General features: G+C 42.1%; 2 protein-coding genes across 5 annotated transcripts in view; both read right to left on the reverse strand.

Annotated features, from left to right (window-relative positions):
- Nucleotides 1-665: 665 nt before the first annotated feature.
- On the reverse strand, nt 666-16,020 carry LOC119730036 (sacsin-like). Its single transcript, XM_038202826.1, has 5 exons — nt 16,002-16,020; nt 15,583-15,674; nt 15,194-15,452; nt 12,011-15,083; nt 666-11,497 (listed from the first exon to the last, which is right to left on the reverse strand). The coding sequence occupies exons 1-5, from the start codon at nt 16,018-16,020 to the stop codon at nt 1,786-1,788; spliced, it is 13,155 nt and encodes a 4,384-aa protein (XP_038058754.1). The 3' UTR covers nt 666-1,785.
- Nucleotides 16,021-22,391: 6,371 nt separating this feature from the next.
- Nucleotides 22,392-27,394, reverse strand: part of LOC119730970 (synergin gamma-like) — a 31,626-nt gene continuing 26,623 nt past the window's right edge. For all 4 annotated transcript variants that reach the window (XM_038204044.1, XM_038204043.1, XM_038204042.1 and 1 more), the window contains 3 exons: nt 26,968-27,024; nt 25,703-25,794; nt 22,392-24,960 (listed from right to left, as the gene is read on the reverse strand). In XM_038204044.1, coding sequence (XP_038059972.1) covers nt 24,721-24,960; nt 25,703-25,794; nt 26,968-27,024 — 389 coding nt within the window. In that variant the 3' untranslated portion in view covers nt 22,392-24,720. The remainder of the gene's footprint in view (nt 24,961-25,702; nt 25,795-26,967; nt 27,025-27,394) is intronic.

A 27,394-nucleotide genomic window follows, 5' to 3' on the forward strand; every position in this document is an offset into this window, starting at 1 on the left:
AAGGACAATCACGGCAAATATGGTTCTACGACAACAGCTTACGAAAAGTCGAAACATAATTCTTAAACTGGAAACATCAGAACATGTGTGCTTACAGATTTTAAAACATGACTGATCAATCTTAATCTCGAAAACGCGAATGTATATCAAATGAAATCCAAATTAAACATAATTATGCAAGACACTTTCCATGGTTATGACAATTTCGTTGAGATAATTATAATCCAATTAACGCATACAATAAAGTCGAACTAACAGCGAAATTATTGGCTTTCAACAAACAACTGAACTACGATCTTTTTTTTATACATTAAATTTCCAAACATTTTGAAGTGTTACTGCTCAGCGATATTTTTTTTTAAAGCTGCACACTAAGCCACGAATATCATATAAAGTTGTAGTATAACAAATGTGGAAAAGCGTATAGGCCCCTAATGATTCAAAACGACGCGTCTGTCATTTTGACATAAATAACATAAAAACATGAGCATCAAAAACACCGCCAAAAAAGACGAAGAAAAAAATTGCAACTTTTCAAACTGCATCATTTTTCATAAACCGTTGTCAATCGTGGACGATTTACAGTCTATGTAGCAAACGGGGTATCAAAATGTTAGCTAACAACATTCCCCAAAAGTCTATTTAAATGACGTTATCATAAGACGATCAATATCAAAACAATGACCTCTCCAATGAGTGTGGACTTGCGTTGTTTGTGCTTATGTTTAATATTGCTAAAATATTTTAACACAAAAATATCGTAACACTCAGCGATCACTCGACTAAAGATACTAAAAATAAACTCTGTTCTTTATCTGTATCTGTAGCGTACTGCAAGCAAACTCCACTATGGGATAAACGGTTTAGTGTCTAAACTATACTGTCAAAAATTGTTCACAAATTGTATCAAATTCACAAATTGTTCTCTCAAAGGCGCGGAATCGATCCTAACAAAACAAAGTTCTGTACATGCGAACAGCGTATGAATTACATGTAGAAACTCGTACAAGTATGTTATGACCATGCATGATGTTTTACTTATTTGACATCTTTTACTTTTACAGACAATACTTAACTTCAACGCGTTTAAATGCCTACATAAAATGATACAACTACCAAACAAATATAAATCTTGATTATTTTTTTTTAATATAGAGTATAGTATTTCTTACCGACAACTTTATCCTGCCTCTACACTATCTACAGTTAACAAGCTCGCGACTATCAGGCCGTGTCCGAAACAGGCTTCTAGAGGTACGGCTACGTCTATTGTCAGCGCGTCCCCGCGTATTTTCAATGGGCGCGGACCTAGACCTAGCTCTAGACAGTTGATTCGGATGCAGCCTTACTTTGAACAATTCAACTACTATTTGATACGAACAAGTAAACGACAGGTTCAGGCATTGGGATCTTCAAAAAGCTTTTGACAGTGTCAACATGTTATTCAAAGCAGCATCAGCTCCCTACTTAATAATTGCTAACATATTATCTCCGTGCGTATTATAATAGATAGGAAAATAAATTTGCGTTTTCTTCGTCAGTACATCAAAAGCTGCAGTGCCTCCTGGCTCGGGTGTCTCTGACTAAGACTTATATCAATCGAAGGTATACGCGTACATACTTTGTCAGATGAAAGACAGATGAGTACAAACAATTCAACTACGAAAAATGAAGTGAACAAAAAACGCACGAATTAACAGTTAGGTCATTTTGCTCTTCGAGCAACTTGTTTATTTATAGTCAAAAGAGAATGAAGCTTCTTGCTTCGGCTTCGTCTCATGTTGTCTAAAAGAACCTGATACCGATTATGTCTTGGACAAGGTTCAGCAGTTCTCCACACTTCTCCAAAACGTCCGCTGTGCTGAAATCACTGTATTCCTGCCCACTTGTCTTTGAGTTCCTCTGCGGGTAGCGAGGTTTAGTGAAGTCGCAGTCCAAACGAACTAGGTCACGGGTTACTTCAAATACTTGGTCAGACGTTACGTCCCTGTGTTGGCAAACTGCTCTTGCTAGAGATATAAGATCGTTACAGTTGATATCTGGACGTCCATCCAGACTGTACTGGGCTGCTTTAAGAGCAGTTTCTGCTGCCTGATGTACCTGGAATGCTATCCACTGAGTCGGAACTGCTTCATGTTGGCTCGTCCGATCTGCAACCTTGAGGTGTTCCTTTGCCTGACGGAACCATAGCCGTGCTTTTCGTGGATCTGGAGCCTCTCTTGTAAAGGACGGTGGTACAAAGTTAAATCTCGATCTGTTTGATCTGGCGCTGGAATGGCTTTGGTAATACCTCTCTTGATATCTTCTGGCTTCCTCCCTGTTCCTATTGACCTCTGATTCCCAGTTAGAATACCGATCAGAGCACCGTTCGTCTGACTCACAACTCTTTTCATGCCTTTCTATTTCTTGTTTTAGGAATTGGAAGGCCCTATTAGCACGTTCCTGCTGGCCTGGATTCTTATCGGGATGCCACTTGCGATAGAGACGATACAAAACCCTTTTGCGTTCCTCCGGCGGTAGTCCAAATGCCTCATCAACCTCCTTCTTAATTTGCTCTTCGTCTTTCTGCATGTCTTCTGGAAGAGCTTGGTCAAAATGCGCCGCAGGTGGAACATCAGATGTAGGTTCCCCGGTGAAAGGAGCGACTGTCACGTCTGGTTGTTTCTTTGGTCGCAGGAATTTATAAAGTCTGGTCACTTTAACAATGATGGGATCCTTTCCTCCAACGTCAATTTTGTATCGTCTCGATAAGTTGACTGTCTCATCACTCTTGTCAATCTGCTCAAGGATTTTTGCATAGATTTTCTCAGTAGCGCCATCCGCCAGTGTTTCTGACGGTATCCAATCACCAGTGTCTAAGGCAAGGTTGTCACTATCGGCAAACTGAAACTGGTCTCCGTCTTCAATGTCTCTTTCATAACCTACTATCTCATTTACAAGGAAACGGTTGTATGGATCTTGATCCAGAAGGTGATGAATATCTCTTGGTATTATAGTTCCTGGTCTGTAGTCGTTCAGTTGGGTAGCTCTTGTGATATCGTACTCAGGGATGCCAGACATGGAGATAATGGAATTCATCTCATCCAGGCTCTGACAGTCCAAGACACCTATAAAGATACTTAAATGATCAGAATCCAACAGGTGGGTCAGGAGAGCATTGCAACTGTTTCCTATTTGTCTGGAAGTGAAAGCGTTCTGCTGAAACGGCGAGGAGTGCTCCAGATATATCGTATTTGACGATTTGTCGAAGTATGCTTTCCGAGAGTAATTTTGTTCTGCAATCTTTTGTCCATTCTTGTCGTATAACCCAAGTTTCAACTCAGCTTTGCAGACGAAATTGTCAAATTGCTGGAGTTGTGTTATGCGCTTTTTGATGTCAGCACTCAGTTGTTTGTTTTCGAGCTGGTGCTGCCTAAGTCTGAGCAACACACGAGTCATCTCCTCTGATTTCACCTTTCGCTTGACGCCTTCCAGATACGCACAATGCTGCCCAGCGGGGCAGTCTTCATTGGTGTCTAACGGCTTCTCATTCATCTCATCCCCAAGATTCTTAGGTCGGAGAGACTCTGGAAGAAGTTGAATGAGACGTTTTTCATCCTCGATCTCAAATCCGCACTGCCTTAAGGGAAAGATGAATTCTCTGTCTGTGGATGCAAGATTAAAATGCCCCATTTGAATAGGGTCAGCATAATACAAATCAGTTGACCTCCTCAAGTAGTATCCCGTATTAGGTAAATACAGCTCGGATACAGAAAACGAGGATTGACCGCTTGCATTGTGCAACAGAAGGAGCATTGCTCTAACAGTACCCACGGCTGTCTTCTTTTCATTTGGACCTAGCCGTTCATCACCGCATTCCACTTTCATTGACGCCAATACTCCAGCCAGCTGGTCAAAGGAACATGAATCCTGGGCTCCAAGCAGTCTGAGGACAGTATCAAACTTTGCCAATTCTCGTGGTGCTTTGTACAAGTATGGACGCAAAGACGGCTCAAGATCTTTGTCCATTTCAAATACCAACTGATCTGCTCTCACCAATACACGTCCTTCTTCCACAAGACACAATGGAGTACACTTCAAACGACGTTTAATGTCCTCATCAAGCTTAACCATGTCTAGACCTTTCAAGTAGCCCAAAATCTTGTCCATGACGTCTTTAAACGTCTCTCTCTGTTCTTTTGGCAGTATGTCTTCCTTGTGAATCGCATTCTTTTTCTCCATCAGTCCACAAATGTTCTGCGTGTGCGAAACAACTTTATCAACAACCACATTTTCAATTCCAAGGCAACCATGAACAGTAAAACCCTGTATTTGCTCGTTTCTTGGTATGGCCCAACACGGTAGTATCATACAAACTGACCATACAAGCTCCAAATGTTTGTCCGGCACTGATCCTTGGTATGCAATGAACGCGGGCGTTTGGTTGTCGTCACTGCTCGTCAAAGAGTATGCAGGGTGGATGTGAAGCAGTTTTGTCCTAATTGGGACAGACTGAACGAACTTAATCGTTTTGATTTTCTTTAGAAAGTTGGGATTGCGTAGCTCTTCGTTGAAATTCAGTTCATTTGTCAGAAGACGAGAGATGCCACATAGTGCCTTCCCTTTTTTCTGGTCTTTTACTTTACCCGCCCTTTTTTCTACATCCAGTGCAAACTGAAGGAAGTCGGCTTGGGTAACTGTTGAATGGAAACCAATCTCTTCAAAGAAACACTTCAGGTTCCCCATGGAAGTAGGCAGTAACTTGACTGGGTCAATCAAAGCTTCGAAGACAGGATTATCACCATCGTAGAAAAAGCTTGCTTGTCGGAGTATACCCGTTCTATCTGGAATGAACGCAATATGGGAAAGACGCTCAAGAATTTCTTTCCCCTGCTGTTCTGAAGCATGGCCAAGAACTCTGTCTCTGATGAATTTGACGTGCTGAAATCGACACTCTTGACTGAGAAATAGGAAGCTTGGAAGTATGTATTTTAGATACATGTCAGCTTGTGTGATAGGAGTTATTCCAAGCTGTTGGTATATCTGACACAAGTTACGATTGGGCTCCAGAATAACACAGTGCATGTTGTTCATCCAGGTCTTAGCTTCAACCATCAACATTCCGTAACCATTTGCGGTGTGGTAGTGATCGAAGTGGTGAAGATCGGTGGTGTTGTCTTCTCCTAGAATTTTGAAAACTGAAAGCTTTTTGATAGTTTTCATGCTGTCCTCCGACAGATTGGCGTCCTCCTGAAAATAATGAAGGAGGGTGTTGCTCTCTGCGAGTGTCAGATCACCAACAATCCCACCTGTTTCGAACACACGCTTGATAACACTTGTGACAGCCTGCCGTGAATTCGGCAAAGCCAAGTGCTTTTCTAGGAGTTTGTCTAGTCCCATCGGTGGGTGTGGCACTAGTACTTTCTTACCAGCACTATATTTCGGCTTGAGCTCGCACATAGCTAGTGTTGTGATTTCTGGGAGACCGAGTTTACGGAATACATTGACTGTCTGCATCCCAAATCCAACTCCACTGTTTTGCAGGAGTAGTACCGTTTTGGATAAAGAAGGGGGTACCAGTTTGCCCGATGTAGTTGGAAATACTGGCCAGTGCTTGATGCAATCTAGGGAGCCCTCCTCTAATTTATCACTGCAGATGAATGCCCATAAGTGTCCTAGCCACGACTCGGAGGGATGGCCATTTCTGTCTGGCGTCCACTTTACGTGCTGATTGCAGCCTTGCCAGCTCTCGGGGAGATGCTTCCAAATGTGTTGGGCCAGGTCCACCATGGTGAACTGTTTGAACACTCCACTTCTATAAGCTGCCTCGGAATTCTTTTCCTTCTTGAACCAAGCTATGCAAGATGGAACCAACTGGTTGTGAAGGAATATACCTTTCAGACAGGGTAGCACCCTAGAGTGGCTAGTCACATATGAAGCATCACATGTTGAAAACTTACGCAGCATGCCATCATTCGTCACACGCATGGGTAAGCCATTCAACTCAGCTGGATTTTTGATACCTTCAAGGCAGTACTCGAACACAGTACGTAAAGTCTGGATGTTCTTGAATTTTGTTTTCCCCAAGAGAGCGGGGAGAACATGGGTCACTTGATGAGATCCAGATGAAAGATGTTTAACTACTGACTGTGGATTAACAAACTTTGCTTCAACACCACAAGCTTGAAACGCCAAACATACGTCCCGGGAGCTGGCCAGCAGGTTAAAGTTGACCCTCAGCAAAAAGGAGCGTATTATCTCCCGTGCTGTGTCATCTCTCACACCTGCTTCGGACACTGCGGGATCAAAGTTATCCGTGAAAGCTAGACTGTCATCACTGTTTGGATGATGCCAGGTGGTTGTGATAACATCTTTGGTTTGACGTACAACGGGTAAAACCTTCAAGTTTTCCTTACCGATGTACCGGAGCGTAGTTTTTGCTAGGAGTTCCCACTCTCCATGATAGCTCTTCAAATGCTTTGGGAAAAGGTCGTCATACCACCCAAGGTGCCGTTTCAAAGACTTGACGTCAGCTTCCCCAAGTATTATTCGTCCTGCACTCTCAATTAATTTGGCATATGCTGGGGCAAGTACATGTTGCACTAGCGTTCGATTCCATCTATGGATGAGTCTACTATCGTCAGAAGTATCAGATTTTGCATATTCGTCGCCTTTTGCAAGATTCTTTCTTGCCGAATCCAACTCAAACGTCCCATTCACGTGCACTGGTAATCCGGTGTGAACCGGCAGTGGGAGAAAGCAGTAAGCCTTGTACAGCTGACTTGCTGCCATCTCCGTTCTGCTATCCTGGAGGAGAGCCGCTACTCCACCACGTGGAAGAGGCCTCTTTAAGCTAAAAGATCTTGACACCGACTGGCATTCAAGGGGAGAACCTTCAAAACCCAGCCTTTGAGAAATAAGCCATGTTTGTTCAGCGCCATGTGAGTCACTTGTCACGAGGATGTACACATGGGTCATGGGCTCAACTGTCTCACATGGGTTATCTGTGAAAAGCTTGAGGTGCTCCGTGAACCTTGCACGTCGTTCTTCGGCTTTTTCTGATAACGTTGCATTGATGCAGTAGTCTGTTGTTAGTTTGTTGGAGTGTTCATCAATACACGAAACTATGATCGATTTGATATTGTTAAGGAAAAGAAGAGCTTCCTGTGCCACTTTCTTAAAGTCTTCAAACAACTCCTTTACTCTCCCTAGATGGTAAGTCTCGCTGGAAAGCCCCGATGGCCGCTTTCTGAGTGGGAATCGAAAAACTGTTCCCCCCTTTCCTTTAAAGGCAGGTAGATCTTCCAGATATCCTCTCAACATGTCAGGGAATTTCCCCCGGAATCCATCGTGTGTCATTAATTGTATCCCGGGTGACGTATTCCGCGTCACTGGAGAGAACATCAAAAGCGGATCAAACACACAAAGGGTGTCACTGTTGCTTAGGAAACTCGGGCAATCAGTAAGGTGGTAAACTGCATTGAAACCGATTCCAAACTTCCCAGTTGTTGTAATGTCGTCTCTCTTTCCCCCAACTCCTACCTTTTGAATGCCTTTGATGTCTGCTTCAGTAAATGGCTTGTCATTATAGACACATAGCGATGGAAGGTCTCCTATGGCAGCCCAGGAATCACATACGACCTTCTTTGCTTCGTGATGGCGTGGATCATAAACAAAGTGTATTTCTGTTGATCCTGCATCGTCGGCATTTTGAAGAAGCTCTTTGAATACATCGGAGACATTTGGATAGGCCCCAAGTATGTTTTTCAGACGATCCGTTAATTCTTCACTCTGGCCGAAATCTATTGCAAACCCATGCAACGGTGAGCAGCTACTGATGTACTTCTGCCTTTGTGTGATGATACCCAAAACCTTAGCATCGCGGGATGTTATATCTGGATGTGTGTACTTCTCTTCGTCACGAGTTCCCTCCCATTCAATATCGTTATATGTCAGCTCTTCGGGTAACCGCAAGACCCCACAGTTATCTGGGACATGAATTAAGCCTGTTTGTAAGCTGCTTTCTCGGCTACCTTCGGTGTATTTTCCATGTTGTTTTGCTAACATGGAGACAACCTCTGACAACATCGACGTCGAGGTTTTCAGGTCTGACTGATTTAGAGGTTTCTCGCCATAGGTCGTCTTCAGACGCTGAAGAGTTTGAAGGAAGTCCTCCAGCTGAAAACGATCTCTTACACCGCAAATCCGCAACAGGTTGCTGAATTGAATGAGCTCATGGGAAACATTGTACAGATATGGTCCATTTTTGCCTTCGTAGAAAAAAGCAAGCTGCCTACACTCTCTGAATTGACCATCACAGAAGACGAATCTCATCGAAGAAAGCTGGTCAACTGCAGCATGGTGCTCTTCCTTGATAGTAACATTACCGTTTGGAGACACTGCACAGATTGTGCTCTGGAGGTATGGATATATGCTGCAAACCATAGCAGATGTTCGATGGCCCTTCTTGGGTGCTCGATCAATTAGAATTACAAGCTGTGCAATGACATCACTGATTGCAACCTGTTTTTCTGTAAAGCCGAGAAAGGCCTTGACCTTGTCACTCATTGCCTCAGACCCTAATCTCTTCTCGTCCAAAAGTGGTCGAACGGACCCAAGAAGGTTCTTGTGTTGTGGTGTATGAAGCATGTCTGCTGGCATAAACTCATCTTCACAGTTACACCAATCCAAAGGATAGAGTGGAGGCTTTCTTAGGACTGGAAGGAAAGCTGCTTGTCGGATTCGTTTCCTTTGATCGGATGTTGGCTCGTCAGACCTTCTGAGCTTTTCATCTATCAGCTTTAGGAGAGTTATGCACCTCTGGTCAACATTCTCACCCTCTGACAATGATTGTGCTCTCTCACATATATCTTCCCAAGGTAGGTCAGATGAAGCCATCCCTAGCTGTGATAAAGACAGAAGACGCGCTTGTTTACGGTACAACTCCCCATGTGGAAACCGACAGTCAGTCTCAATATACAGTGATCCAACTGATGATTCGGGATTCACCAAATCCTGAGGTCTTGACAAGTATTCACCATTTGGGAAAATAGGTATACACTCTGTAGCCTTCAGCAATTCATCATAGTCTTCCAGTTTTCTTTCTCCAAGACGAAGGTCCAACATGTGAAGAACAATCCTGTTTCTGTGAGTAGACTTGATGTCTTGAGGGCTATTCTTCAACATCGGGAAGAATACCTCAGACAAAAATCGCTGCATGTTGAAGGTGTTGCAATTGAAAACCTCTTGAGCGCCTGCTTGTTTGATGCTGTCCACTACATCTCTTTCCAGTTCCACACATCGTTTTGGGACCTGGTGCTTATTTAGTACGGTTTGTATGCTTCCGCTCAGTTCGTCAAGATCAGTGAAGAAGCATTGATGCACTGATACCCACTTTCTTTGGTTAAAGATTACATCTGGGGCATCGACTCTACTTCCTATCTTCTTGTAGTAGGCTTTAACGAAAGGATGAAAGTCACTTTCGGACTCACTCCATCTTGGCCACAAACACTGGAAGTTGCGATTATCAACAACACCTTGTTCTTGCAACATTTGAAGATCTTCGAGCAGATTCATAAAAGCACGCAACAAGACCGATTCCATGAAGCAGATATTCCAACGGGTTTCAAAATCTCCCGTGTCAGAGGAGGGTTTGCTCCACAGCTGGCGGCGGTTAGGTTGTAGTAAGAAGTTGCCATTGACATGAAAGCGTAGCCCGGTTGAGACGTCAAGAGGGAGATAACTAAAGGCCTTGCCGTGGGTGGTTTCAGGGGTCAACCCTCTTTCACCCGACACTAATTGTGCAGCAACTCCACCACATGGCATAACTCCAGCTTTGATGCCCTCTTTGGTGAGGGCAAGATCTAGAGGCCTTCCTGTTGCCATGCATGAGCTAATGATGAAGTTACATGTTTTTTTCTTTGGTTTCTTTTTGGCAGCTGCGCCCAATATGCACGTTTCCTGATTCATCTTTACAATCATAGTTGTCTGTGGAATTGGCAAGCCATGGCCTGGGACTTTCATACGTTGTGCTGTTGCATTCAGGATACCACGTTGAGTTTTCAAGTCACCCGTTGATTCTGTAATTGACCGTGGCAGCTGTCTGACCCGTGAAACAGTTACAGACATCACTGGTTTCAGATTATTGATGTTTTCAGATTCAAGCTGTTCCACAGTAACTTTAACCACGTTCTGGGTAAACAGAAGCAGAGTAGACGCCGATTCCTGCAAAGCCTTTAACAATGGATATGTACTCTTCTTGGAATCAAAGACAGAATCCGAAATTTGATTTGGCTGTTGGCCATCAGCCTCCGGTTTCGTCCGCAGTGGTAACCTGAAGAGTGTGTGGTCGAAGTGTGCAGCCTCTGGCAGCTTACAACCAAAGATGCCATTGTATGGTTGGAACTGGTTTGGGTAACTCTCAAGCGTCCGTCTGTGGTTTTCGTTTGTCAGATCAAGTTTGATGCCTGGCTGTGACGGCTTGACACGAGATCCAAGATGGGTCGTTCTGGGATCACAAATAAGCACATAGGGTCCACTGACGACACTTGGAACATCTGTCAAGTGATAAACTGACGTGAATCCCAATCCGAACCTCCCAACTTTGTCAAGCTGATCTTTCTTGCTCTGGGCAGCTATATTGCAGATATTTGTGATGTCATCATTTGAGAAAATGCCATCATTGTAAGCCCAGAGAGCAGGTCCATGACACGATTTCATTCCTTCGCCCAGAAGGTTGTGGGTTGTTTGCTTGTTGTTGCGCCAGTCTAGAAGGAATTTGACTTCAGTAGCTCCAGCGTCGTCAGCGTTTTGAATCAATTCGTTAAAGATGCCAGGCCCTTTCTTGTACATATCAAGATTTCGCTTAATTGCATTCACTGTCGTCTCGTGTGGGCCGGCAACCTCGTATCCGTACTCTACTGCTTCAACCGGAGCAATCACGTGACTCAGTGGTTGCAATCCTAATTTCTGAGCAACCAAGTTCGGTATTAACTCATGAATTATTGGTCTGGTGAAGTCTTGGGAACCATCTTCGAATATTTGTCTTGCAAGTCTCTCCTCATCAACATACAGGCACTGAGTTGAACATGCCATATGTAGCTTTCTTTCTCCTCCTCTCTGCATTCTACATGGAACAAGGATCCCCGGCATCTTGTTGTCAAATCTTTCTTGGTTAACCATGTGCCTTAAGATGTTGCAGACAAGATGTAAGTCTTTCTTGTAATCCTCTTGACTGGAAAAGGATTTAGCTTCATGCTTTTGACTGACAATTCGAAGCGCTTCGCATAGAGCGCTGTCTTGGAAGGTCTCCTGGACACCCATGTTGTTCAGGAAACTTTTGTACTGGAGATAATCCTCAGGAACAAGGCGTAGATAAGGGGTCAACGTAACGCCAAGTGTACCGTTGTTCAGGGCCATTTTGTCAGGAGTAGTGAAACCAGAACCATGCCACACCCATGGTTGTGAAGCACTCATGTGCTCATGAAAAAGGTGTCTCAACTGTACATTCGCTACCGTGGTTAAAGGGAATATACATCATTTGCTTTTGCTGTAATTTTCAGAAATGGGTGAAATTGGGGGGTCGGAAATATAAAGCAAATATAGTTACACTAACTTTTTGGAGGTTTTGGGTTCGAAAATGCTATAAAAACCAAGAAAAACGATCATTTTCCTGTAGTCTGGTTCCCTGACTCCATATAAGAAGAAACAGAGCAGTTTACATACATTGGGGGAATTGTAAGGTCAGGGAACCAGTCTAGCTGGCTCGTACCCGTTTATAGGTTTGTAATCGATTGCAAACAAGTGCAATGGTCAATTGGGGCCAGTATTTGATAAAAAGCCAGTTGTTTCCAACGCTGATCGGCCGATCAGCGTTGGAAATTGATACAAAAATACCACTTTTCTTGAAAATGACAGTATACCAGGTGCCATAATTTTACAGGATGCTTTAGACTGTCATTTACCAACATCCTGTTAAGGTATTTCGCAAAAACTTGATAGTTTTATTTTTCGTTGTTTGCAAATGTTGTATATTCCCTTTAAGAAGGAGTATATCTTGGACACCGTAAGAGAAACAAAATACACATTATCATGAATGTTCTGGTATTTGTTTGCAACATTCTTGAGATGAAGAACTACCCGTTCGACGTGTTGGTAGTTGCTGGAATCAAGACTCTTTTGCCATCCAAAGACACTCAGTACTTGATCTTTGAGGTCATGTAACCCGACAAGAGGGAGCACAGAGCCTTGAAGCAGAGCAGAATCAATAAGCCCTATGTGTCTGGGTGAGTAGAGTGTATGGGAGTTTCCAATCCAATCAGCCTTGCTGGGGTAGTTAGCAGGCGGTGAAGCTTCACATGGAACCCAAGACAGATCTTCAAGAAACTTATATAGTGCTTTGCATATCCTGTTGCTTGTGACATGATCACGTAAGATACCTGGATAGCGGTTGATATGTTGTAAAAGGACTGATCCCCTTTCAACATTAGCCTGGCCTGTGGTTTGGGAAACCTCCACTGCACACCTCAAAACGTCATCTGGTGTCACAAGTGCCTCTGTTTTGAGTCCGACCCGTTTTAAGTTGTTTAGCAGTCTGCCTTCAGAATACTTTCCCGCTGGAAACCTTTTGCTGCCTTTAAACATCACTTTAAGTGTTCTAGAGGGCTCGAACAGCTCCTTTGGACTTGCTCTGCATCCAGAAATTGGAATAAACTTAAGGTCCGTCACCAAACGATCAAATCTAGGTTGCTCCAAGACCCACCTCATGATCTTCAGTGAATCGTCTTCACTGTAGAACCCTGCCTGTACTGCAGGGAGCATGTTTCTTTGTAGAAGCTCATCCACAGATTGCTTTCGGACCCCCAATCGCAGCAGTAGGTTGTCCGACTCGTCAGATCTTAAAATAAGACATCGCCGACTTAAAGCTCTCACAGGTAACCCAAAATAGTCATTAGGAATTGCTGTTGCACATGTCTTCACTGAGACATATTTCCCATCACTTCCCAGAAAGAAAGGCAGCGACTTCAAAATATCACTTTGTCGTGTTGTTAAGTGCTGGGGTTTTGCAAGGAGAGCTCGTAGTTCGTCTTTTGTGCTTGCAGCCAGTCTTTGAACCTGGGCATCAAGGTTGTTGTGGCTGCATGCCTCTAAAATGGTCATTACTCCTTCAGGTGTCGGAGCACTAACAAATCTGTTGACATGAGGGTGATCACTTACATACGACGGGAGATCCCGTATAACAACGGCTCCGATAGACTCAAGAAATGAGCAGACATTGTCTGACAAGCGTGCAAGAGAACGCCCATAAGAGCCCCCCACCTGTATCTGGCAAATTAGCCTACACTGCTGCAGCCTGGCAATGCGGTCCAGTGCTACCGGTATGAGGGGAATACCTTTGAATTTCTCAAGGTCTGTTTTCAACAACCATTGCCAAAACTCCGCAAACCACTCCTTTGTTGGTTGTTGATGCTGTCCTGGGGTCCAATGCACGGTTTCATTTGTTCCTTCTCTCCACGTGCTTGGAAGCATCTCTCTCAAAAGAGGTGCAACATCATTAATGCCAAGACGTTTTAGCTGGGTGTGCGCCTCTATTGTCGGTTCTGTCAGCAGTGCAGATGGTAGTACACTCACAGCAAATCTTGATGCCCCATTTGGTATCAGAGAACTTGGATTCTCTGTGGTCGCAATGTATACTTTTGGGGCATTGTTACAAAACGTTACAAAATTGCCACTCTGCAGGGGAAGCAGACGCAGGTTCTTCAGATCAAAAACTGTGTCACTAGTCACATATTTAAGAAGCATACACTTCTCGTCACGTGAAAGGAACTCCAGTGGATCCCACCTGATCCGGTTTCTCACGAGTGCAGGTGTAACCGTGTTGTAACTCACACCAGCCCAATTAAGAGACTCAAGAACGTGGTTGGGAGGCTGTGCAACTTGACAACCTTTAATTCTCAGCACTTTTGAAACCAAGGCGCTTCCCTCGCGGTCCACATATATGTCCTGTGGCTTCATCCAGGAGCCGCCATTATGTTCTGTGTAGAAGATGGGCTCGTTCGCAACCAGCTGCAGGAAGTTCTTGACCCCAGCTGTCCAATTTGCCTTTATATCCCTGATGAAAGGCCAGGCTCTATACACATCTAACGGCTCTGTTGGATCAGAGGGATCTCTACTCCTCTTCATAGCATCCAGGATAACCTTTGCATAAACTTCAGGAAAGACTTCCTGTGTGAGGAGCTCATTCCAGAGTGCCTTATTGTCATGCTGGGACTCTTGATCTGGCCACTTGATACTACGACGGTTGTCTCCAAGACCGAAGTAGCCGTGTACGTGGACTGGCAATCCAGTCTTCTCACTCTCTGGCAATGGTAGGAAGCAAAACACACGACCGGTTTGCTGTTCGTCATCTAAGCCCGCTGTTGAGCAAATTCGGAAGGACATCCCCATCCATGGCAGCAGCTTCAGTTCATCATCTCTGATCAGTTCCTGGAGACGTGTGGATGTACTCCTGGTCTTTAAGCTGTTTACGGTGATGTATCTGCTTGTCGTTTGAGCTCTGTGTCGTCCAGTTTGTTTTTCGATTCGTACACAGCTCATGGTTTGAATGTCTTGCTTCGAGATAATCTGGCTCAGAAATGTTGTTCTGTTCATACGAAGCTGATGACGATCTTCTTGGTGGATCTGTACCTTACAGATAAGTATAGGATTCCTATTATGATCTCTTTTGTAAACGGTTATGGATTCTACGTGCTTGAGAAACAATAGAGAGATCTCTGCATCTCTCTGGAATGACGAAAAGAGGTCATGCACACGCTTATGATTACTGAAAACCGACTTACTGATCCGCGATTCGCTGGTTCGCAATGGAAAGCGAAAAATAGTACCCTCTAATTTACCATTGTCAAAGTTTTTGTGATTACAGTGAAACAAGTCAATCAGGTAAGGTGAAAACTGGTCTGGAAATTTAGCCAGAAGATCAGCTGTCATCTTCCACTTCTTACCACGTCTGCCTTTGTATTTTGTGTTGGTGTGAGGGTCATGGATGAAGTGCTTCTCTAGTGGGTCCAAGAAACCGATTTTATTTCCACTGATGATGCAGGGCATGTCTGTGAAAAAAGTGTCAAAACCTAGATAATCACTTCTGCAATAATAGGTAGACTGTTAAATAAAGAGTATATGTTGATGATAGAGTTACCATCAGGTATATGCATGTTACCTGTAAGATGGTAGACAGATATGAAGCCCAGGCCAAACCTCCCAACCTTGGAAAGGTCTTCCAGCTTCCCACTCTGCTCAGGGTGCTGGATGTTGTACCAGTCTTGCTTCTGAAATGTTGCGTCATTGTAGGCATACAGAGCTGGTCCTTGGAAGTCCTTCAATGTCTCAGACCACAATCGACGGCTCGGATGTTGTGACTTGTCGTAAAGGAAAATCACATTCTTTGCTTCCGCATCATCGGCATTCTGCACAAGCTCCTGAAATACATATTCAACAGGCCTTTAACTCTTGCATACCGTTTGTTTTTTTATTTACAAACATAAAAATACTTTGTAAACACTTCTGACAATAGTCATTTTGCACCGTGTAGAAACCAGATATTCATACCTTCAAGATCTGCCCACCCTCCGGGTACTTGTCCAGAACCCGCTTAAGGTAGATGTGTAGAGGTGGTAGCTTCTGCCCAAAATCGCCATCCTCTGTAAAATTTAAAATAAGACCTGAGGAAATTAACATATAAACTACACGGAAGTTGTCCATTTGTGATAATTTATCAAGGGGATTTATTTTTTATTTCTTCTAGGACCCATACTCGTCATCAAAATCACTCGTGTGGGTCATGAGCGTGGTCAGGATGCAGTTTTTTTTTCAATACCAAAGATACTAGAAACCTTATAAAATAAAACAGTGAAGCAACTGTGGTTCATGTTCACGTTGAACTTATACGAGAATATCTCATTAATGATGGAGTCTTGAATATAAAAAAAACAGGCCATTGAATCAAACCTTTTACCATCAGCACTTACCATCACTGGAATCTGACATTGTGCTTCAATTCTGCACTAGATGAGCTCGTAGCAAACGTAGTCGGTTTATTTCCTCTCTCTTCAGGCGAAGTCTGTAAAGTGACGTTTGTTTCGAAAAAAATCATTAAACAGACCACAAATATATACTAAATCATGCAAAGAATAGTGTGCTCACAGCTGCAAAACCATCCCCTCACATCCTCTCTCATGAGTTAAAACCGCTGTACGATATTCTGTGTAAAACGAACGCATAAGAGTTTTGCCTACTTCGATAATGTTGATCAATCTAACATTTCAGTGAAACCTGTCAACAGAGAACCAAGATAAAACTGAACATTCGCATCATCAAATAAACAACAAAGCTACAAACAAACTTATTTAAAGTTGGTATATATGTGCTTTTTCAAAATTTGTAATTTCTTTTCCGAACGAAATGTGAAGGAATAATGCCCAGTAACAAATACATTTGCTTGTTTGAATGTGCAGGCCTTAATACAGTTTTAAAAGTGGTTGTAAACTGAAGCGCGCTCCGGCTAAGAAAGTTTTGAGCGAAACGCTTTAAAAATTCAAATCTTGTGACGTAGCATGCAGCATGTATGTTAATTTTTGAATAACGCGTTTTGTATTATCAGGGCACCATGGATTGATTGTAGCTACGGGATGATCGCGTACGGTCGGTAGTCCGACCGAGACATGCTCTGCGATGATGAGCTACGTGCATTTTGTCCTCACAGAGAATTGTAAAACCCGTAGTTTTCCAAGTCTAGTTTTACGTGGTCGCAGAGCAGCTGGGTATGCATACGTGGACGAACAATGCATAAGAAAAAACGGGAACAGTATATCGTCCGCGATTCCCAGCATACTTCCGCGATTGGGGTCGTGTACAAAACATATGGGAGTCTTCCTAGTACAAACAAAAGTGGGACAATAGGACGTCCACATTGATGGTGTGAATACGGCTGCGTGTACGTGTAGTGTGTGTGTTGTTTCATTTCATTATTCAAAAACTGCACTGTCGCAAAAGCGCATGCGTTACTATCCCGCTGTGAATTACAAGCGGGACGCTCCTAATTTAAAAGTTGAACCTAATTAATTGGTTATTTCGTCGGTTGATTTTTTTTCGTGCAATATCTCATTGGAAAGCTCATAAATAATGCAATCAAGTAAATCAAGTATCTGTGACTTGTGGCTTCCAACTCAGGCATTTCGTTCACAAAAATTCTCAACTTGTGCCTATTTCGCATACAGGCGGGGTCTACACTGACAAATTGCCTGGGTTAATTTTACAAAAGCAAGCTTAGGTGAAGGCTGCATCTACCCAAAATTGGGTTGTCCTTTACCCAACTTCGTCCCCAGGGTGTCGAGCAATACGCGCCCACCTGCTCTCTCACCCTGGTATTGGATCATTTGCATGTGCAAGATTGTTGAACACGTATGCAAATGAGGAGAAGTCTGGTGCCTGCATGTCTGTTTCATTAGCGTTTGTTTTTGTATGCGGTGTCTTGGGTGAAAACAGCATCAATTTGTCGCACGATTTTTTTTAAGCTAAAATGTTACAGTCTGGCCCGCCAATATGCAGTATCAATTTCATATTAATATGAGCAAACTGGAAAGGAAAGGAGTATTTTTGAGAAGGCGTGGACGTCATAACTACAGTGATCTTGAAAACACGTAATGCACGTTGCAACTAACCACACCAACTACACGATACAAATTGATTACTAGCAAATTATGGTACCGAATCGGGACACAGGAAGAAAGTTTCCTATCCAGGGCTTACTATTGGAAACGAGGTTGAAAATAAAGTAAGCACTGGGGACGAGGTTGTCCTTTACCTTATTGTTCGGGTTAGAATTGCTGTTAAATTCAACCAAAACCTGTGGTCATACTTTTACGAGACCAAATTACAGTATGACCACAGGTTTTGGTTAAATTTAATAGAAATTCCAATCCAAACAATTGGGTAAAGGATCACCCCATTTTGGGTTGCTGCAGTTTTCACCCTTGATTGGGTAAAATTAACATAGGCAAGTTGTCAGCTGTATGATTTCGACCTGGGCCAAGAGATCAGCAATCATTTTAGCTGGTTTTGGGAGGGGAATATAAAAACAAATGACGCGGCAAACCTCTAATTAAATTGTATTGTTTTCTATGAGCGCGTATTTAGTGTAGTGAAACCGTATCCATCTTTAAACTGAGAATTTTTCAGAAAATGGATTAAAAACCTACGCAGACTATCATATTTCCAACTGATAAAATTTCTTTTGTTTTGGGCTAAACGGTATTTGTTCGTTTTCTTTGCGTGCTTCTGCACTCGATGTTTCATTATATACTTGAAACAGCAACAAACCTAGTTTGGATACCCTCGAGATTTTTTCACTGCGTTTTATTCAAAAATGGATAAGAATTGAACGGCTTTCGAAACAACGGAAATACTAATTTCATGCTCAGGGACTGTATCTATAAACGCGTAATGATGGGGAACAAAGGTCAACCGAGTAAACCGAAAGCGATCATTATGTACAGTCAAAACACTATTGCGTGCTATGGGTTTTCCCCTTGGCACGCAATACCGTTCGACGACGTCAAGCCCGAGTACGTGCACCACCAACCTCGTCCCCAGTGCTCACTTTATTTCCAACCTAGTTTCCAATAGTAAGCCCTGGATAGGAAACTTTCTTCCTGAATCCTGATTCGTTACCGCAATATGGCTAGTAATGGATTTTTATCGTGTACTTGGTGCTATTTTTCACAACGTGCAGTACGTGTTTTCGCGATCATTCGTCCTCGCCTTCTCGAAAATACTAATTTCCTTTCCAAATTGCTCATATCAATATGAAATGTGATACTGCATGTTGTCTCGATATAAGATCGTAACTGTTTAATTTAAAAAATCGTGTTTTCGTAACTTACGCCGTGCTCGCGCTGCGACGAATTGACTCTGTTTTTTACCCCAGAAACCGCATACAAAAACAAACGCTAATGTAACGCATATCCAGGCACCAGACTGTTCCTCATTTGCATACGTGTTCAAAAATCTTGCACATGCAAATGATCCAATACCAGGGTGAGAGAGCGGGTAGTGATGGGCGCGTACTGTTCGACACCCGGGGGACGAGGTTGGTGCACCACACGTTTGGCTTGGAACTCCAACTGCGCATGTGCACATCGAGATAAAAGCACGAGATATAATGTACACAGTGTATGGGGACATATGCGATTAATGGTGACAGAATAGTGACATCTGCGTATTCTTTTTTATGCATCGGAAAGAGGGTGAAAACACATTGAAAATAAACTGTAAAACGGGCTATACATACAACTGTCTTGAATGTACATAATGCTGTAAGAATATCGACCGAAGTCGTGTTGAAGTTTTGCATGCAATCATTTGAAAAAAAATAAAGATTGACTAATCATCATTCAAAACTTCTTCGAATAGTATGTAATTCGAAAGTAAACCGAAGCATGAATACATTCAAGATCAAGGTTATGGAGGGATTTTAAGTAACCCGAAACAGCCTACAATGATAAGCGGCTAGTGTTTTCCCTTTTGCCTAGAACTCTGAGCGGCATTTCATCTCCTGATGAGAGCGGCCGATTGTGTTTTTTATAAGGATTGTGCATGCAGCGGAACATTAAAGCTTTCTCCTTTGATATGTGCGCCTTCCTAAAAGTGAAAAGTGCCTGAACAGTCAATTCGCGGTTCAGAGGGCTCGTTGAGAAAAAAAAATAAAAACAGAAAAATAATGCATCGGGGCGGTCGACCATAAACCTAAGTTAATTTCACGGCATCCTATAACGTCACGTGGTTGAGGATAGAGGGATAATAAGGAAGTTAATTTCCGACTTCAACATGACGGTTAGAACAGCTTGAGATTGAAACGTAACAACATCAAGTGCGAAATGACAGGACGGGAAACACGGAAATAAAGTAGAGAAATCAATACATAATGTATCAGACGATTGAGGGGCGTGGCACTTCATTCTGTTTCCAGACATTGTGAAACGTGGTATATAATAATCAAGCTAACAATTGCATAAACAATTCAACCTAATCCAGGCCACAAGATGAGGCAAGTCTCTGCTCGTACCCGTAATGTGTGTTTTTGCAAAGTAATAATAGCGGAAACAACCGACTATGACTCACCGACGTTCATGCCAACATTAATGTCGACCATGCACTGTGAGGAACACGACTTGGCTCTTACATCTCACATATGGGCCTGAAGTTTTTCATGCTCCGATGAATTTGAAAATGCAAAAGCGTGTCCACTGTCCACTGTTCCAAGAAGAAATGATGGCAAGAAAATTAGGAAGAGTCGAATTTAACCATATGACTCGCCTGCACACCCACGCAGTGATCACTTCGGTCTATTGCTCATTCGGGGATTATAACAACCTCGTCCCCAGGGTGTCGAACTGTACGCACCCACCACTACCTGCTCACCCTGGCATTGCATCATTTGCATGTGCAATATTTTTGAACACGTATGCAAAAGAGAAATAGTCTGGTGCTTGCCTGTGCGTTACATTTTCGTTTGTTTTTATATGCGGTGTCTGGGGTAAAAACAAAATCAATTCGTAAAAAGCGAGAGCATGGCGTGAGTTACGAAAACACGATTTTATTTTAATTAAACTGTTACGATCTTAACGAGACAATATGCAGTATCACATATTGGAAATTGGAAAGGAAAGGAATGTTTTTGAGAAGGCGTGGACGTGAACTTAGGTTCTCGTTCTATTTTCCCCTTAATTTAAAATTATCTCAGTGATAAATTTGGAGAAAAAAATAGCTGATGAAAATGAGCAGCGACGATGAGCAGCTAGTTGAGTAACTAACAACAATGCTGTTGATGTCATTGTCGGTTCTCATGGATAAACATGAATTATTCATGACATTGCCCATAACCCTCCTAGGAATAAAAAAAATTACGCCGCCCGCGTCGGGTTCGACGAACGAGCATTATCACTGCGAACGCGGCGACTATACAGTCGTGTGGTTGCGAAGGGGTATATAATTCTAAAGGATACGTAACACTTTATTTTGAATGAAACAACATGTACACAGACATGTTATGTTGGCGGGTGAAATCTTTGAAAATTAATTTCTCCAGTTTGGAAGACCTATCTTAATGCAACTTTCAGTATTTATTTCCCTTATAATGATCCAAGTATGTGCTAAAAATCGTTGTGATAATGTTCATTACTTTTCGTTGAAATTGGAAAAATAGGCCTGGCTCCGTGCATTTTTGAAAGTTGTAACACTGGCGTCTGCAATATCTGTCAATCTTTTCAAGCCTGACGAATATTAAAAAGGGTCCTATCCATTGTGGTGTGCAGTAAACATTTTGAGAAAAGCCCCCTTCACGAGATATTAATTGATAAATATCACCCATTTTGCCGGCTTCCATTGGTCGATGCCGAGACCCAAGCCAAAACACGCCGAGTGACGCTAATGAATATGATAATCACCCATGTTAATGTGTTGCTTGGCCGAAATCGGTCAACCGTAGCGCCTAGGGCGCTTTGCTGAACAATGCACGTGGCCGGGTTGTGTCGGCGGAAAATCCTCGTCGAAATTTTCCATGGAGATGTTCTAGTTGTAACACTTGCGTTTGCAACAACAGATGAAGCTGAAATTCGGAATATTGTTAGCTGAAGTGTTCAACTACTCGTGAAATAACAATTTGGAGAAATTCCTAGAAATTGATATAAATACATAGATATGGGGAAGTTTTCGAACGATTTCTTCCAGACTTGAAGGTCAGCTATATCAGTAACCAGTACTGACGTTTCGGCACCGATGACGGCGATTTTCTCACTGACATGTAGATTAGAATTTCTTCTTCCGTTATAATTTAACTTTTCAATCATACTGAGCATATTATTTTGAGAAACACAACGTTCAAAAGGCCATGGTTTTTGTGGTGCATGAATTTAACTGCTCTGCTATAGCGTCTGAGTATTAGGATTAGCCCTCCTGTTTGCAGGGCGAGGGGTACGAGCGAATTTCTCCCCGTTGCCGGATTTTGTTTTGTAAATTGCGCCATAAACGTTTTACGATTGGAGCGCCCTCTGTTGATCGGCAAAAAGTTAAGGTTTTCGCCTGCATGCATACATTTCTATCGCTGGCTGTAATGCATGTGCCTTCATTTTTAAATTAAAAAATAAAGAATATCTTCCGAGACACCCGCTTTTGTAAACCCCCAGATTTATGACATTGTCGTATTTCCAATGAGCATTAATGCAACTGGGGTTTCTCAAGATGGGAGTCAGTGACATTGTTTCTCAACTATATGCTACATACAGTAACCGTTTATTGGGGGGGGGGGGCGTTCTAAAAATGAAGACACTTCATAACAAAACAGCACATACATACAAACTAACTTTTGTTTTCCTATATGCAATGGAGATGACCAACTTTTATTTCACTGCGTCACAATTTTGCATTCATTTCCATACATGTTTTTGCTAAAATACAACAAATTGAGTACTGCTTTTTTCTCAAGCATTATATACACATTTTATCTACTATTGCACATAAACACACAGTACTTAATTCAATCATAATTTTTTACAGTTCTGTCTACACAAAAAGTATCCATCTTTCTAAAATAAACTGTCTCTTTGTGACACCTGCAGTTGTGACTCAGATCCAATACCCCCTCCCCGTGGTGTATTAATTGACCAGACACAGCTGCCATTGATATCCAACACGCATTCATTACAGTACAACATGTGCAAATGTGGGGCATTCTATAAATTTAGGGCCAAAAGTGCGACATTTTTCCTGTCCCTGTTACCTTGGTACTTTGTCATTTGTCATTGGAAGGCGCCCAATTGGGCTACACAACGCGTTTGAAATGAAATAATATTATTTGGAAAGAGCACTTAAAAGTAGGATATAAACGTCCACACAACCACGATTTAAAAACTGGGCGATTTTGTGTTATTCTTGCAAGAACTATGCAAGAACGAATTTCAGGGGTCACAACTTTGACTACGAAACATCGAGCTGTTGAGTGCTAGTTGTGAATCCTGCCGCACAGTGGTTTGCACTCAGCGGACGTGTTACAAACAAAATGGATGTTATTGGTGCTGTGTGTATTATGTGATGCACACAACGTGTACAGTATATTGAATAGAGACGGCTTGACATCTGTATGCGTATGCCACAAAATGTCCGCTGCGTCCAATGTAAACAACCCGGGTCTTTCGTCTTTTCTCGACAAGACATTAGGTTAGTTTCCTTTCAACCAGACTTTTGAAATAGGATAAGTAAACAATCCAAAACATGAATCTTTTGGGGATCTCGGGCTGTAGTGCCCCTTTAAGGATTGCATCAGAATTATAAAATCATAGATGTCAGAAGTAACAGGGACGGGGAAAAAAGATGGACCCCAATTTATAGAATCCCTTGTGCACACGACTCGGGCGGATGGAACACACAGTGTGACCCAGGGTCCACAATGTTCAGAACCTAATGATCAATCTACTGTGACAACAGTGACATAACACAAAGTCTTACAACGACAAAAGTACAGATACTATGAATTATACAGACAAGTTATGCTTACCAAATTGTTAAACTTTTCAAAAAAAATTTCTAGTAGTAGTTGTGATTTTTTTAGAGGCTGAATATACAACATATTTGAACAAGTTGATATCCGACATCTTAACCTGACATGATTTTGGTAAAGGAGTCATTAGGGTCGGGGAAAAAAAATATATTTGCACTTAAAAATATTTCAAAAAGAATAACATGATTTTGGGAGAATTCATTGACTGAATCCCACTTTTCTGTGTTCAACCAAGCCAGATTACTTGAGAATCTTGAGAATTTCTCTGGTTGCTGCATTTTTTGTGACTATGCAACATTCCTAAACGAACCCTCATCTAAACCTAAAATAGTTATTAACAAATCTCTGTTTTCATTCATGAAATGAAATATGTCCAATAACAAATACAAAGTTATACAGCCTCTAAGTAATACATAAAACTACAGTATCGTATAGTACTGCTGATGTGTTTAACAAGATCAACTTTGGAATGGTATATTGCAAATATTTTAAAGTTATTTGAAGATAAAACGAAAATGGTTAGCTGCAACTGCAAAATGTGATTAAATGTGACCTAAATATTATATTTTCAAGACTTGATACACTTTGAGGTACAAAAAATGCCCTCAGGTTTTTTTTTTTTTTTAATAAGTTTGCACATGAAAATGCGCTGCGCAGGAAGTAAATTTGGAACATTTGGCAATTTCACATTACATTTTTGCGACACTGGCAAGCCACATAATTGTCCACCCCTATTTCACAAAGTGGTTCGATCCTCATAACAATCTGTTGAGTGGGAGAGCCTGCAGGATGGAATCTACCATGTTGACATGGAAGGTGCATGAAAATGCAATGCACAAAAAAAACGTTTGGAAAATTTGGCAATTTCACTATAAAATTTGAAACAATGGCAAGCCGCAGAGTTGTCCAGCGAGACCTCCCCTATTTCACAGATTGGTTTTGACCCTCACAACAATCTGATGAGTTGGAGAGCCTGCAGGATGGAATCTACCATGTCCATCCAGAGGGAACATGAAAATGCACTGCCAAGAAAAATGTTTGAACAAATTTAGCAATTTCACTATAAATTTTGCAACATTTTGGCAAGCCAGAGTTGTACACCGAGACCTCCCCTATTTCACAGAGTGGTTCGACCCTCATAACAATCTGTTGAGTGGGAGAGCTGGCAGGATGGAATCTACCATGTTGACCCAGAGGTTGGCGCAGGTGGCGTGGTACTGCCTGCCGCCGTAGACCAGCTTGTGGCTGTCCTTGGAGCGGTCGAACGCTTTACTGCGAGAGTCCACGTTTAGGAGACACACCCCGCAGGCACGGTCTGTGTTGGTGGGCTCTGGTCGCAGGATGGCCGTCTTGAAGACGAAAGATCCTGCTGCGGGCTGATGCATAGGATAAAAAGACAACAACTTAATGAATGTTTAGTTAATTAATAAAGCTGGACAAAGAAATTGAATGGAATCCGAAATACCATACCAGTGTTCTACTAACTGAGCTGAACAGCCCTATATTGGCTTTTCCCCAATTTATCAATGTCTTTGTTTGAGGGTGCTAGTCAGAAGCAATAAACCCCTGCACTTCCATGTAGCAAGGGATCAAGCCCCAAATCACGATGCTAGCAACATCAGCGATGGGCCTTTTTCACGAGTCGGCCATATTGGATTAAGAGTGAGGTAAAATCTTCACTTCTGGAACTTGTGTAGAGAAATGAAAGCAATGACGTTACAAATTAATACCAGTCTGCTCTGAAAGTGAAGCAATAGTGAATAAATAGTCTGGCACCATCCCCTTCAACAGTTCACAATTTATGAAATACATTCAGGGAACATGACAAAAATGGCCAACTTGTGCATAAGGCCCATGCTGCAATCTTGGGATATAGCAAACGGGGATCAAGTGAAGAGGATACAACTTTTTTTGTATAACAAATAATTTACAAATAAGCCACAATTAGGAAATTTCCAATGTGCATTATAATAATTTTGCAATCGAACAAACGAGTGTACAGAAACAGGGTTTGAACCTGCGACCTCTGAATGATTACAATACCAGTGCTGGTTGGGTGGGGGGGGGGGGGGGGGATTGAATACGAAGGATGGAAGGACTGTCTTAAACGAGTCATACCATGAGTGGACTTGATGCTAGGAATGCAGACAGGTTGGTCCAAACCAGCTCGATGTCCTTCTGAAGCCTCTGTAGATCAGTGGAGTCAACGCCTGTAAATGTTGGACAAGGGGAGAAATTTAATGCTTAAAGGCACGTAGGAACATCGATAGATACCCGGAAACGGACCTACCAACCTAATGAGAAAAAACTTGCTAAAAAGTGAAGACTGGACTGGTACCAAATACCCTGTGAAATTATTCCACCTAAAATGGTATCATTTTAAAGACAATGATCACTGAAGGCGGCTTAAAAAAAGTGTGTCTCCAGGCACACTTTTTAAAAAAATTTGACAATATTTGTTAAATACTGCGAAGATTACTCATCCACTGGGACATTGACATCATGTACTATGTTTTAATAACACTTTTTTTTATAAAAACCATATTGCAGTATCTCCACCACATGAACATTAGTCTGGTGCCATTTGATTCATGTATTTTCATGATAACGGTACATATGTATTGTGAAGGCAATAAGTCAAGTCTCCGTGCAAGTGGGTTTTTTTTTCAGGAGCTTTAGGTTACCACTACAGCTTATTCTACTAACATTTAAGCTTTTCTGGATCAATTGACTAGAACTTTGTGTACTCTGGGACCAGCTTTACTAGTCAAGCCTTGTCTTGTTTTATTTAACATTTTTGTGAACTTTCTTCAACCCAGAGATGAAACTGGCATATGGCAAAAAAAATCGGAAAATACGTTGAACAAAAATACGTGTCCGAAATCTGGGCCGCACTGCAGTTACACACATGAACAAACATGTACAAAACACTTCATGCCCAATTTCCGGACACCAACTCCTGCTTAATTATTTTCGATTCAAACAAAATTTTACGATGAAAAAAAAAAAAGGTCAGTGTTTTCATTGCATAAAATGCCTGAATTACGGTTAGAGTAATGGAGTCATCAACAAAGAAGTTCACTTCTTACTTTAAAAGTCGAGGAAAAACTCCGAAAGACAAGGGCACTGTTCATGGTGCTTCAATCATGTCCATGATTCAACCACACAACTCCACTACTCCACTTGCATTCGTACGTGGGGAAAAATCAGGCATTATCGTCTTTCTCTTCCAACAAATGCCAGTGAAATGTTTCGCTAATGCTCTCTTCGCTTCGTTTATGGCTGTGAAAATGGCTCAAATGAAAAACCTCAACATTCAGAGTAGAGAGAAGATTTCTTTGATTTTGTTTTTTTCAGACAGAACACAATTTTTCATCACTCACCCATCGCATTCATGGAGGTCAGTATCCGACAAGCGACACGGTAGATTTCAATCACGGCTGGAAAGTGCAGAAAAGTTGATTAGTAATGATAAAGAGCAATTTTCAGAGAAACTTTCCCAAGCTTACTTGCTGATGCTCTTAATGTTTTATTTCCATAAATACCGTAGACAGTTTACCCATTCTTATTGGTCAAGAACCTGTCACATGGGTGGTTTGAAACCGCTGATGAAACGCTGGCTGGTTTTAAACACTTATTATCTCCATAACAGGAGATTTTTAGCTCTACACGCGCAAGGCACATATAATAGACTTGATCAGAGGGGTGTTTCACAAAACATGAAATAAAATTGTTGAACAAATTCATTGAAAAATTGTGAATTTTTGACTTGTTTTGACTTTTGGACCAAAGGTACCGAAATTTGAGTAT

The sequence above is a fragment of the Patiria miniata genome, unplaced genomic scaffold (genome assembly GCF_015706575.1).
Source record: "Patiria miniata isolate m_02_andy unplaced genomic scaffold, ASM1570657v1 HiC_scaffold_22, whole genome shotgun sequence".
Lineage (NCBI taxonomy): Eukaryota > Metazoa > Echinodermata > Asteroidea > Valvatida > Asterinidae > Patiria > Patiria miniata.

Bases quoted from the DNA above. Each gene is read 5' to 3' on its own strand.
- LOC119730036 (XM_038202826.1), bottom strand. The intron at 15,084-15,193 runs GTAACATGCATA...CTTTTTTCACAG, and splicing joins ATCTGTCTACCATCTTACAG to ACATGCCCTGCATCATCAGT. The intron at 11,498-12,010 runs ATACAACATTTG...ATTCCCTTTAAC, and splicing joins TACTCCTTCTTAAAGGGAAT to CACGGTAGCGAATGTACAGT.